The sequence below is a fragment of the Lethenteron reissneri genome, chromosome 42 (genome assembly GCF_015708825.2).
Source record: "Lethenteron reissneri isolate LAM-NWPU_2019-01 chromosome 42, ASM1570882v1, whole genome shotgun sequence".
Classification (NCBI taxonomy): domain Eukaryota; kingdom Metazoa; phylum Chordata; class Hyperoartia; order Petromyzontiformes; family Petromyzontidae; genus Lethenteron; species Lethenteron reissneri.
The window spans coordinates 8,765,533-8,778,867 of record NC_083820.1 but is presented as its reverse complement, the minus strand read 5'-3'; the positions used below and the strand labels follow the sequence as shown (position 1 = coordinate 8,778,867).

Genomic DNA, 13,335 nt, shown 5'->3' with positions numbered 1-13,335 from the left:
CCCCCAGTGGCGTACTGATTTGAGGCTGAGCCAATCTGGGGGAGGTCCAGAACCAGTTTAGATAATCGTCACTGGTACTGGCCGTGAGCGGGAATCGAACTCGGGCCGCCGGGTTCGTAGCGCAGCGCGCTAACCGCTGCTCCACCGCTCCACACTCATACACAGTACAAAGACAAAGATCCCGCGTGTAGCCTTAACAGTCTGTTGGGCAAGTCCTGTTAGCGAGCACCTATGAAGGCCGGCACGACACACGAGGGGGTGGGTGACCAGCACCAAGCCCGGCCGCCTTTGTCTCCCTAGTGGCAATGTTTTAACACGTCGCACTAGGTACTCATTTGAGGCTGAGTCGACCTAGTTTCAGATTATAATTGTCACTGGTGTTGGCCGTAAGCAGGAATCGAACCCAGGTCACTTGGTTCGTAGCGCAGCGCACTACGACCCCAGTGACACACACACACACGCAGTTACACACAAACACAGTTACACATACACACGCAGTTACACACATACGTGCATAGCTACACACACACGTGCTCGTGTTTATGTTTCTTGGAAAGCCCTCGGCCTGCCAAGCTCACAGAAGAGCACTCGGTTAACTCCTCGAGTGGCCAACCCACTCCGCAACACCAAAGCGTACCACCATCGCACACAGTTCTAGAATCATAGCCTAATACACTGTTATAATAACAATCATCATCGTCATCATATCCATGACTTATTCATCCAATGAAGCCCACAGACTCTTTTTCAGGAGCGCCCTGCTGACATTGGGCTTTTTGTTTGAAGATGTTTTCAGCCAATTAGTGAGCGCTTATACGAGTCACAGGAAACCGGACACCGTGCGAGGGGGCAACACGCTATCCCCGTACATATCGAAACGGATGGAAATGAGCCCACTTGCTGTACTGCCATCTCCTTGCGAGCCAGGGTATTGCACCCGTTCGACGCTCACGGGAAGAGAGTTTCACAACATCCGTGTGTGATCCGCGAACCCTCGCTGCCTCCTGAGTGCTGAGTGACAGGCCAAGTGCAGAATAGCCACTACCGCTGTTGTAATGCACAGCCTAACACACCCAACTCTAAACACAGTTCTAACACACTAATTTAACACCATTCTGACACAACGCTCCAACGCACACTGTTCCAACACTGCTCTAACCCACGCTGGTCCAACATCGGTCTGACACACCACATCAGGTATTCATTTAAGGCTGACTCGGCCTTAGGCAGGCCCCAGGACTCTTTTAGATATTTGCCAACAATGTCCCCAAATGGATCTTACAGTAAGGTCACTCCCTAGAAGGTCACGTGGGCTCGTTTACCGGCACGTGGCGACGGGTGACGTCACTTTTGTTAGCACAACGAAAAAAACAATAAAAAATCCAATAATGTTTTTAAACGTCGTTAGAAATTTTTTTTTAACACAATTAACGTATGCCTGGCAAAATTCCTAAATGTTTACATCCCAACACTCATCCCGAGTGCGCACCATCGTACACGCGGAGGATTCGCCGTCAATTGCTCAGCAGCGCCTGAGCCGTCGCGACCGACGCGCGCTCGTCTGATCAGAGCTCGCTAACGAGACGTCATTGCTGGCGCGGCGCTGGCACCATGCGAGTGAGAGGGGCGGGTGGATGAACATCGTAGCCACGCAGACTCCTGCCCGCCTGCCAGCCCGTCCGCCCACCCCTGCGCCGATGTGCCGCTGCCGGTCTCCGCTCCGAATCCATGTGCTTGATTCGGTGCCAAAACACGTGCGGTCACGCGCGGGAGAGAGCGGGGGTGATGCTGGTGGGTGGGTGGGTGGGCGCGGGAGGAGGAGGGTAGCAGGCAGCTTGATTGGCGGAGCAGACACGCGGCGTCTATTTTTAGCCGGGCCGAGGTGCTGAGTAACAGCGGCGCCTCTGCAAGTGGAGCAACTTAACTCTTGGTAGCGCGCGGCGCGAAGCCGGCGGCTTGCGCGCGGCCGCCGGTAGAGTCGACGCACGAACGGAAAAACCCGGAGACCGCCAGACCTGGGTTCACGTAACCCGTCGCTGGCCTCGAGCGGGAAATGAACTCGAGTCGCCGGGTTCGTGGAGGAAGGCGCTAACCACCGCGCCATCGCTCCCCACGGATGCGCGCACGCACGCACGCACGGACACGCACATCGGTGTTCGTTAGCAGCCGTGAATCGCAGAGGCCGGGATTCTCATTTCATTGAAAGACATCGAGACGGCACCAGCGTCGCCGTGATGGCTTATCGAGGGCGGGGAGAAAGAGAGAGAGGAGAGAGAGGGCAGCGATCGGAGAGCGATCGTTACGACCGCAGAGTGGCGGCGGTGACATTGGCCTCGGAGCTGTCGAGAGGGGGGGGGGAGGGAGGGGGGGGCTCTAATCCGCTTCCCGGGGGATCCCATCGTTTGTGAGCGGCGATGACAGGCGGGCCCGCACCGCCCCGTGCCGATTGTCACTCTCAATCGGGGCGCGAGCGCTCCCGCACGCACGCACGGACCCCCGCGACGCTAAGTGTCTTCGCCGCAAGGTGCCTATGCCAGGCTAGGTGCACTTTGGTAGGCTGTCACGTGAAGTGTCAGACCCCAGGTGTGATGGGTTAACTGACTAAGATGACTGGCAGGTGCACCCACCTGCGCTCGCCACTGTGCCGAGTACAAAGACAAAGATCTCCCGTGTAGCCTTAACAGACTGTTGGGGCGAGTGGAGACCTATGAAGGCCGACACGCACACGAGGGGGTGAGTGGCCAGCGCCACGGTCGGGCCGCCTTTGTCTCCCTCGCGGCGATTTTTACACACCGCACCAGGTACTCATTTGAGTCTGAGTCAATCTCGAGGAGGCCCAGGACCGTCACTTATGTTGGCCGTGAACGGGAATCGAACTCGGGTCGCCGCGTTCGCAGCTCGGCGCGCGGACCGCTGAGCCACCGCTACCATAGTCCACACACGTGTGTACACACAAAGTCGTAGGAGGAAGAGGTTGGTGCACCAAAGCCGGCAGAAGCTCATGCAGCAGCAGCAGCAGCAGCAGCAGAAGAGCTGCTCCATAGAGACAGCGAAGGCGGCACCGGTTTTTATTCAGCCGCACCCTCGGCTTCCATCTCTCTCACCTCGTTTTCGACATCGTCGGCAACGCAGCGCCTCCAGCGGCTGCACAAAGTCGGGGTGCACGATTGCGCGCGTTTTTGCAATCCTGTGCACGAATTAATGCACGCCACCTCACTGGGCAATGGAACGAACGTACGGACGGACGGATCATTGAATTGATGCCCCCCACCTCCCCCCCGACCTCTCACCTCGTGCTTCATGAGCCACAGGATGTCCTGCTTGCGCGGTCGGAAGTGGAAGGGCTCGCCCGCCTGGTAGTGGAAGCACGGCTGGGGTCTCCGTCTCAAGGTCCGACCGGGCACCTCCCCTCCACTCGCCACATCTTCCACCTGCATCCCGTCAGCCGCACCGCCCGGCACCGCGTGGGTCACGCCGCTCGCTTCACCTCGTCGAGTCGCGACCCAAGGTAACAAGCATTTGTCCCCTCGGGTCAAAAGTCAAAGGTCAAAGTGGTTTCCTTCTCGAAATGAGCCATTGAGACATTTTTGCTCAACTCCTTGTTTACAGCCCTACAGAGACAGTGGTGGAAGTTTCTACGTTGCTATGGCGGTGGGGGGTGAGTCAATCCATAGGACAAACACTGTTGAATTGCTCATAAAGTGGTACAATTTTATTGACCCCCCACTAAGGAATGATGATGGGCTGAGGCAACCCCCCCCCAAGCAGAATTTCAACTCTTGCAACCTTCCCACTGCGAGCCACGTGTCCAGCTGTCCATGCTCAGTAAAGCAAAACAACTCAACACGTCCGTCAATAGCACCGCTTTAAAAGGAAAAAATATTGACCGATAATATTTGTATGTACAGCAGATGAGGTTTTGAGCAATGGCCCGGCGTGCACGCACCTGGCCTGGCGCGTCATCACCCTCATCGAGAGCCTCCGCGTCCTCCTGCTTCAAGCGAGCGCCACCGCTGCCGCTGCTGCTGCGGCGGTTTCCGGCTCCGCTCCGGCCCGGGCCGCAATCACTACCGGAGGCCGTCCCGGCGTCCTCCATCCCACAAGCCCTTGCAGTTTTCCCAGAATCCTTTTCCTCCTTCATAAGGGGGCGGTCGCCGCTCCCGAAAGCCACCACCGCTCTCTTGGCTTTGGGCCCTGCCTGGGCCTCGTCGCTGCCGCTGCCGCTGCTGCCGCTGCTACCTGAGGGTTCACAACAACAACAACGGCAACGGTTTAAGCTCTGGTCTCACGACTTGACGCGCACACAGCCACACGCGCGCCGGCGCTGCGCGCAGTCCACGCGCACCAGCCTCGCTGTGTCCACACACGAACGAGGGTCACCACCTGTCCTGGTGTTTCTCTTTGTTCCCCCCCAGGACGGTCCTCTTGTTGAGTGAGGCAGCTGATGTCCTGAGGAAATCTGTAAAGTCTTCCCGGGGCCATCGTCAGCCCCGGTTATTTTTGTCAGGGTTGCGTAACAAGACACCAACTCACGACGACACGTTCTCACCCTTCTCCGGTATCGCGAGCGAATCTTCTCCTTCGGCTTCCCAGGACACGTCCTGGTCTTTTCTTATTGTACGTTAGAATGGTGGCAAGCCTGGCACACACGACGCACGGGCTTCTCGCCTTCTTCTCCGCGCATGCCCCCACGACCCCACTCCCCCGCACCCCTTGTCAATTGCCTGAGGTCAGCAACTCAAATCGCTCGATCGTGCGTTTCCGCGGTGGCAATTAAGGTGCGCACGCGCGTGTGTTGAACTTCTTTCGCACCCGCACGTAGCCAACCGTGGTAATGGAGAGGGGTAGCAACCCGGGGTCAGACCGCGGGGCGCAGAACCCGTCGCCCACGCAGCTCGCGAACGACAAGAGCCTTACGCGATCGCACCGCACGAGCCCGTTCTCTCGGCGAGTAACCGTTCTTTAGGTAGGTTTAATATTGAATTAAATATCCAAACCATTGCCAATTCCGATTCACATAGATGCAATAAAAGTCAGCTCTCCCAACTGCCCACTCACCGAACTGACTGCCCAACTCTCCTATCTGCCTGCCTCACTTTCCTAGCTAGCTGCCCACTGTCCCATCTGACTGCCCATTGCCCCATCTGCTCGCTGTTCCAACTGACTGCCCCCCCAACCACTGAGGCTGCCCGCAGTCTGCCCGCCCGTCCGCCTTGCCAGAGCCCTGCTCGGTTAACTCTCGTGACGGTCATCGTGATGCACCGATCTTCCCGCGTACCCCATGTGTTCGTGCGTGCACTGTGACCCCCGCGGAGCGGTGGTGCAGCGGTTCGCGCGCTGCGCATCGAACCTGACGACCCCAGTTCGATTCCCGCTCACGGCCAACACCGGTTATCCGAACCGGTCCTGGGCCTCCCCTAGGTCGACTCAGCCTCAAATGAGTACCTGGTGTGGTGTGTAAACATCGCCACTGGGGAGACAAAGGCGGCCGGGCGTGGTGCTGGCAACCCACCCCCTCGTGTGCCATGTCGGGCTTTATAGGTGCTCGCTAACAGCACTTGCCCCTACAGTATTTAAGGCTATACGGGGGATCTTTGTGTTTTTACTTTGCCCCCGCGGAGGAGAGAGCACAGCGGGGGACTTTGAGCTGAACATTGTCAGCGAGCCGAGAGAGCGGCAGCAGTGAGGAGGTGGTGAAAGAGGAGGAGGGCTTAATGGGGGCGGAGGAGTGGGGCAGGAGATGGAGGAAGGAGGGTTGAAGATCTGGAGGAGAATGAGGATGAAGAACAGCAGGAAGATGGTGAGGATAAAGAAAATGATGAGGGTTGATGCGTAGGGGGGGGGGGGCAGCGAAGGAGGAGGGATGAGGCTAAGGAAGAGCATGATGGGGAGGGTGAGGAGATACCACCTCCACGGCCACCCCTAGGCATTGCCATGACAACCGCTTCACAGTGAACCTCCCTCTCGCTCTGAGAGACGCGGTTACCGTGACGACCACAGCCACAGCACCCCCCCCAACATGATGGGAAGGGGGGTTCAACCCCTCCCCCCCCCGACCCCCCACGACCGGCTGCATCACATGGTGGCGTGGCTCACAGGGCAGACGAGCGAGCGGTGAGGGAGCGCTGAGGGAGCAGTGAGGGACCGGTGAGGGACCGGTGAGGGAGCGGTGAGGGAGCAATGAGCGAGCGGTGAGGGAGCGGTGAGCGAGCGGTGAGGGAGCGGTGAGGGAGCGGTGAGGGAGGGGTGAGCGAGCGGTGAGGGAGCGGTGAGCAGGCAGGGAGCTCGCTCCCAGAGCCCATCACCATGTCGCCCGCTCGTGCCAACTTAACCCCTTCCCGCCACCAGCTTTCGCGTTGGCTTTTTTATTTTATAAAAAAAAAAATGGCCTTTGTGAAATCAATATTCAGCAGCAGCAGCAGCCATGGTCAATCCACTGCTGGATGAAGGCCTCCCCTCCCCCCCAAGCCGCTGCCACTTCCCACGAGCCTGCGACGTGACGATGCGGCCAGCACCTGCACGCGAGCCGAGTTCAAACGCTCCATCTCCTCGGTTGGACGCGCTCTGCGAAGCGCTCACTTCCCTTTGGATGCCGCTCCGTGATTACTCTCGACCGCCGCCGGCCATCGCCCGCACTAGCGATGCGCCCTGCCCACCACGGCCCACGTCGTGAACGATGTCAGATTATTGACGGCGCAAATTTCATTCACTCGCCGAGTCCCGGTGAGCCCTGCTCCTGAGGAATTTTGGCCAATGCCGTCTTTAATGAGCGTCTCGTTTCGCGCGGGTGGGATCCCGACTTCCCAGAGAAAACCCGCCAGTGTGTTGCCCTTCCCCCGCACTTCCGATGTGCACGGTTGGCTACGCTACGGTGCGAAAGAAGTTCAACATACATACAAGAGATCCACACGGATGGTGACATGATCCAGCTTGTAGTACTGTCCTTACTTGGGAGTTATGCAAATCTGTGTAAGTGATGCAACAACCCACGATGTGCAAGCTCCAAATGATACACATCCTTTAAAACCCTACTCATGTTTAAAAATAAAAAGACATTAAGAAGGCCGTGAATGCTATACAAGGAAATGAAGCTACGTCGGGTGACACACCATGATAGATTTTGTGAGTTAGTCAACGATGATGTGTCATTAATAACCCTCCGCCACCCAACACAGCCAAACAGATTAAATTGTCACGTGGTGTATAGGCGTTTAACAACGCACAGATGATTATTGTAATCACCCTCATCATTATTATTGCAGCTCACCGGTGAGTTGAAGAGCAATTCCCGTAACAATCTTCAAAACCGAGCTCAATCGCCAATTCGCAATTCACGAAGAATAATATTTCTGCAAAAAAATAAAAAAAAATAAAAGCTTTCATCCCATCACGGACAGCTCGAACCATGAAGGCTACCTGCAGTGAAGGACGGCGTGTAAATCACAGGTCGGTGCAACGTCGCATATCCCGACCTCGCCAAATCCACAAAAGAACGTGATCGGACCACCGTGCACCCGTAAATGCGAAACATTAAAAATAGAATCTGTAAACTCCCCTAAATTGCAGCGTCTGAAAAAGTTCCACAGCTCGGGAACCAACTGTTGCTAAGCTTTTTGGAACAGACAAACATTTGTCGCTGCATTCAGCCAAATTAATCGTCCAAAAAAAAATGGGAGGCGGCGATGGGGAGCAAAGTGATGGCGGTTTTGGATCTCCGAGCCAAATAGCCGGGGGTTGGCATCAAATGCCGGCCGCTGGTATGTATGAAACTTGAACTTCTTTTGCACCGTACGTAGCCAACCGTGCGGGGGAAGGATGCCAAACTAAAAACACAAAAAGCAGTGTTAAAGAAATTAGTTTTTAAGTCTAGATTTTAAAACGAATAGCCCCCAGTGGCTTTCTGATATCGCTCGGCTCTGCTTGGGTTTTATTTAATCAAATCGAGCGAGACCCGTGCTCCCCGTTTTTAAACTCTCAAAATAAAAAGGATCACAGTAGACGGGAGGGATGGAGGAAGGGAGACGGGAGGGAGGGATGGGTCCGAAAGTGCTGCACCACCACCACCGCGACATGTGCATGAGCCGTCAAACTGAAGGGATCTCAGAGGTAGTTCTGCGAAGTCTCCTTCGGCGAGGCCTTTCTCCGACACACGGGGTTGGCACGACACTCGCTACTGCAGTTCAAATTGGACACCGATGTCGGACAATTCACGTTTCAGAAATAGCTTCAAACTCCGGGGTTTTAGGGCCTGGTTCACATCTCAACGAGAGCGGGTCAACCCCATGGCTTTGGCGATTTGCCTGGCTATCCGTGATGGAGACATCAGCCCATTCCCACCACCACCACCACACAAAACCGGATGAAAATAAAACAACAGCAGAATCTGACCCCCCGGTGTTTGTACTAAAATAAAACCTAAATTAATCAAGAAGTGTGAGGAGAGGGCGGGGGTCTCACCAGGGAGCGACGGCGACGTGCGTTTGACGCCGATTCTCCTGCAACCACCGCCGCCTCCTCCTCCTCCACCTCCTCCAACGCCGCCTCCTCCACCTCCTCCACCTCTTCCAACGCCGCCTCCTCCACCTCCTCCACCTCCTCCAACGCCGCCTCCTCCACCTCCTCCACCTCCTCCAACGCCGCCTCCTCCACCTCCTCCACCGCCGCCTCCTCCACCTCCTCCACCTCTTCCAACGCCGCCTCCTCCACCTCCTCTGCCACCTCCTCCGCCTCCAACGTCTCCTCCACCTCCTCCTCCGCCACCTCTTCCTCCACCTCCTCCAACACCTCCACTTCCGCTACCTCCTCCTCCGCCTCCACCACCTCCTCCACTTCCTCCGCCACCCCTTCTGCCAACTCCTCCTCCACCTCCACCACCTCCTCCGCCACCTCCTCTGCCGCCTCCTCCACCTCCTCCACCTCCTCCAACGCCTCCTCCTCCACTTCCTCTGCCACCTCCTCCGCCTCCAACGTCTCCTCCACCTCCTGTGCCACCTCTTCCACCACCTCCTCCTCCGCCTCCACCACCTCCTCCGCCACCTCTTCCACCACCTCCTCCTCCAGCCTCCGGCTCCAGTTGCAGCCGCAGCTCCGCCGCCTTCTTCCTGCGCTTCCCGGCATTGCCGCCGCCCCCCCCGCCGCCGCTGCCGGCGTCGCCCTCGGCGGCCTCGGGCCCCAGTTCCTCGGCGCTCCTCTTCCCGCCCGTCTTCTCGGGCGGCCCGGCGACCCTCCCGCCCTTGCTCCTCGAGGCCCTGGCCGGCGGGCCCCTGGCCGCGCCGTCCGTCTCGCTCGACTTGCCCGACGCGGAGGGCCTCGTGGCGACGTGCGGCCGCTCCCTCTTGGTTTTCCCATCCGGCCCAGAACCCCCTTCCTTGACTGCCGCCACCGCCGCCGCCACCGTCGCCTTCTCGGTTATTTTATTCCCGCCCTGAGCGCCGCTGACTTCCCGCGGTTTGCCTCCCGCGCTGCCGCTCTGAGCCCTTGGCTTCTGCGGCTTCTTGCCGGCGTCTTGATTCCTATTCGGCTTCTTGTTCGTCTCCTTGTCTTGCTTTCTGTTCTTCCCCGCCGCCGCTGCTGCTGCTGCTGCTGCCGTTGAGGAATCCGCCGCTTCGCGAGAGTCTCCGGAGGTCTTCCGCCCATCGGGGGCACCCGCGCGACCTCCGGCGTTGACATTGGCCCGACCGCGGTCGCCGGCCCCACCGCCACCGTCACCACCGCCGCGAGGTGGGATCTCGGCGTCTCCTCTGGAGTGCTGCGCTGGCGGGGGACCCGACTTCTTGGCTTCACGCGACGCCGCGGCCTTCCTGCCATCCCCCCCGGCATCCTGCTTCCTCTTCTTCTTGATCGCGGCCTGGCCCGGGTCCTTGCCCGGGTCCTTGGCCCCGTCGTCTCCCTGCTTGCTCCGCTTGTCTTTGCCCCTGGAATTCGTGCTGCTGGGCCCGTCCTGAGCGCCGGTGGTCGGGGCTCTGCTGCCAGACGATGACGACGAAGAGGAGGACGAGGAGGACGAGGAAGAGTTGGCACGAGGGGGGTCCGCACCCCCCGGCGTCTTCCAGTTTCTCGGGTCGGTCCTTGTTTTCTGTTGGGAGTGGTGGGATGCGTGGAAGGTGGGGGATGGGGTGTGCAGTGGCCGAGGGCGACACGACAGAAGGCTCAAGCACGCGTCAAGACGTTCCGCTCCGTTCGCTCGCTCGATTCCGAACGTCGTCCAGACCGGTGGCGTTCCCCCACCCGCCCGGCACCCTGCCCGTCGCCGCCGTCAGCCACCCCCCCCCCCCCCACCCCCTAGCGCGTTTTCACGAAGCTCTGTGTGGCGACTAACCTGGCGTTTTGTGAAAAACTCGGCGGGATGCTTCCCCGCGGCCTTGCCGAGTTCACCAGCCAGGACTCAAGAGGTGGAGTACCCAGTATCCAGGAGGTGGGAGTACCTGGGACGTGGCTATTAACGAGGCCATGGCGTACCCGCTAACACTGCTGGTCGGACGGAGCCGATGGGGGTGGGGGGGGAGATTTAAGAAATTTGCGCCGTTGATCGAATCGACCCGATGACCTCTGGATCGTGAGTTCAGAACGCGGGCCATTGCACCACTGCGGTAGCATCGGAGGCGCGGTATAAATAATAATAAACGATGGTGAGACGACGGTGGTGGTCGCTGCGGTGACGATCGCCCGGTGCGACGGGCACAGTTGCCGTCAGCGGCCCTCTGGTGCCGTCACCCGTGGCGCAGCCGGCCGATGATGTCACCGCAATCAGCGGCAGCTAGGCACCGGCGGTGATTGTCACCAATGTGACGGCGAGGCAGAGGTTCCCGGGTGGCACGGGCCGCCCGTACCGATATAACTGCGGCCACGGGGGAGCCGGTCGCACAGCCCCGGCGATGCCCTCCCGTTCCTCCCGGCTCGGGAAAGGTTCAGTGTGCCGCAAAAGTGAATGCGCGTGTGTGTGTGTGTGCGGAAGTTCAAGTTCATTTCAAGTTAATGTATTAGGTATATAGCCATGTGAGCCATTCGGCTCTTGAATCGGGTGCAACCGCAACAAACAAAAAACAAAAACATGAACAAAAAACATCTTAAAGTGAATATGTGACTGAGTGGGGAGTGGTGGTGGAGTGGTTAGCGCGCTGCGCTGCAAACCTAGCGACCCGAGTTCGATTCCCGCTCACGGCCAACATCGGTGACGATTATCTGAACCGTTCCTGTGCCTCCCGTAGGTCGACTCAGCCTCAAATTATTACCTGGTGCGATGTATAAAAATCGCCACTGGGGAGACAAAGGCGGCCGGGTGTGGTGCTGGCCACTCACCCCCTCGTGTGCCGTTCCGGCCTTCATAGGTGCTGCTCGCTAACAGCACTTGCCTCGACAGTCTGTTACAGGCTACGCGGGGGATCTTTGTCTTTGTGCGCCTACCAGCATGCGTGCATTGACGCACATTGACACACCTATCACCGGGAACGCAAGTCATCGTCATCATTATCGTAATCACCATCATTAACATAATAATTATTCAACATCATCTGAACTGGAGTAGTCATCACCTGACACGGCTCGTGATTGCAGCTTCTCCATGCAAACGGTGGGGTCTCAAGGGCTCTCACAGGGGACTCACGGGGGTTTATCAGAGGGACCCATCGGGCTCACCGGGTGTCTTATGTATGTACGTCGAACTTCTTTCGCGCCGCACATAGCCGACCGTGCTAATCGGAGGTGCGGGGGGTAACTGCAGGATTTCACATCTCAGAGGGGTGGAATCTCATGGGATATCAGCGGATATCACAGGGGCCTCACAGGGATATTTCAGGGGTATAACAGGGGTCTCGTGGGGGATTTGACAGGGAGCCGCTCTGTGTGCCGTGCTCCACACCTCTTTCGCCTGCTTCTCCCCCAGCTGCTTCCTCCTCATCTTCTTCTTTTTCAGGAGCTCCTCCTCCTCCTCCTCGTCGTCATCGTCTTCTTCATCGAGCCAGGGCCCGACTCCACCGCCGTTCTGCAGGTGGAGGTGGGGGGGCACGTCGTGGGCGACGCACGCAATGCACGCAACGTAGCGCACGAAACGCGCAGAGCCAAAGAGCAGTCACGAATGTCGCTTGCGTGAAAACAAAACAGAAAAAGTCCCGGGCTCATTGTGAACGCCTGAAAGCGGAAGGTTGCCAAACGAAGCTCAAAACGTCGCAGGCTGCCCAAAAAAAAAAAGCCCGCCACAAACTCAATAAAACCTCTCGCATTTACGCTCAGCCCAGCAACCCACAGTCCCTATCGTGCACTTACTTCATACTATACCATCCACCTTCACCCTACCCCCTCTCTACCAGCCTCGTCCACTATCACGCTCCACCCATTCCTCCCCCTGCACCATCGCCTCCTCCTCCTGCTGCCCACATCTCATTCCTTTTCCAAACCCGATCATCAACGGCCGCCCCCCCCTCCCGCCCATCCTTCCCTTATTTTGCCATTTTTTTACCGCCGCCGGCAAGCGTTGTCTAGCGCCGTGGCGAAAGGCGCTTTATAAATCCTAAATAGAATACAGCAGTTTCTTTTTTACGCGCAAATGAACTCGTGCGGGGTCGTTAACACGATCCTGGGATCGCTCCTTCCTAAGTCTGCGTCGACTCCTCATCGCCGAAAGTCGCCAGATTTTGCCGCCGGTCACTCTGACCCAAAATTTCGTCACTTCGCTGGGAAAAAAACAACAACAACGAAACCGTCGCCAAAACCCCGCCGACAAAAAAACAAAACGCTGTGCCGAGCGGCGTCCACGACGAAAACCATTGCTCCTCACTCGCCGAGGGCTCGACCTACAACGACCTCCAACTTTGGGCCGGTAGAACGCAGGGCAGCCACGGCGGCTGCGGTGGCCTCGTTCCGGCTTGCCGGCGCAGATATCGGTGGATTTTCGGTGGTGCACAGTTCCAACGGCACTTGTGAAAGCTGTCGTTTCTGGGTGTTTATTTTAGTTTTTCACTGCCACGCCACCCCCCCGTAACGCTGTATCGCACAAATGCTGGACTGGTCGACAAAAACCGCGAGATTAAATTTACATATATTTCTCTCGGAAGCGACGACATCAGTTTGAAACGAATGCCCCGAAGATCCAAGCGAGCTCGGGGGGGGGGGGGGGGGTGGTGTCTCGTGCTTTTCATAGATGTTAGAGGGTGAGAGGATAGCGCTGACGGCTATAGAGTACAGGGGGTCAGGGGGTTAGGGGATCATTGTTTAGGGGATACTGGTGCGATGTGGGTTAGGATCGTTGTGTCGATTCAACGTAAAAGGGTTTGGGGGATATGGCGGTACTCGAATTGTAAGTGTTGTGGGTTGACTCGCTGACACACAAGCGGTGTGCTG

The 13,335-nt window shown here is 57.8% G+C and overlaps 1 protein-coding gene across 5 annotated transcripts in view; it reads right to left on the bottom strand.

The window, feature by feature from the left end:
- Window positions 1-8,533, bottom strand: part of LOC133352853 (DNA (cytosine-5)-methyltransferase 3A-like) — a 33,377-nt gene extending 24,844 nt beyond the window's left edge. For 2 of the 5 annotated variants that reach the window (XM_061568814.1, XM_061568815.1), the window contains exons 1-4: window positions 8,458-8,500; window positions 7,268-7,349; window positions 3,947-4,239; window positions 3,291-3,431 (exon numbers count right to left, since the gene is read on the bottom strand). In XM_061568814.1, the coding sequence (XP_061424798.1) occupies window positions 3,291-3,431; window positions 3,947-4,141 (336 nt within the window). In that variant the 5' untranslated portion in view covers window positions 4,142-4,239; window positions 7,268-7,349; window positions 8,458-8,500. Of the gene's footprint in view, window positions 1-3,290; window positions 3,432-3,946; window positions 4,240-7,267; window positions 7,350-8,457 lie in introns of all 5 variants that reach the window. The other 3 variants (XM_061568813.1, XM_061568816.1, XM_061568812.1) reach the window with 3 other exon arrangements.
- Window positions 8,534-13,335: the final 4,802 nt, after the last annotated feature.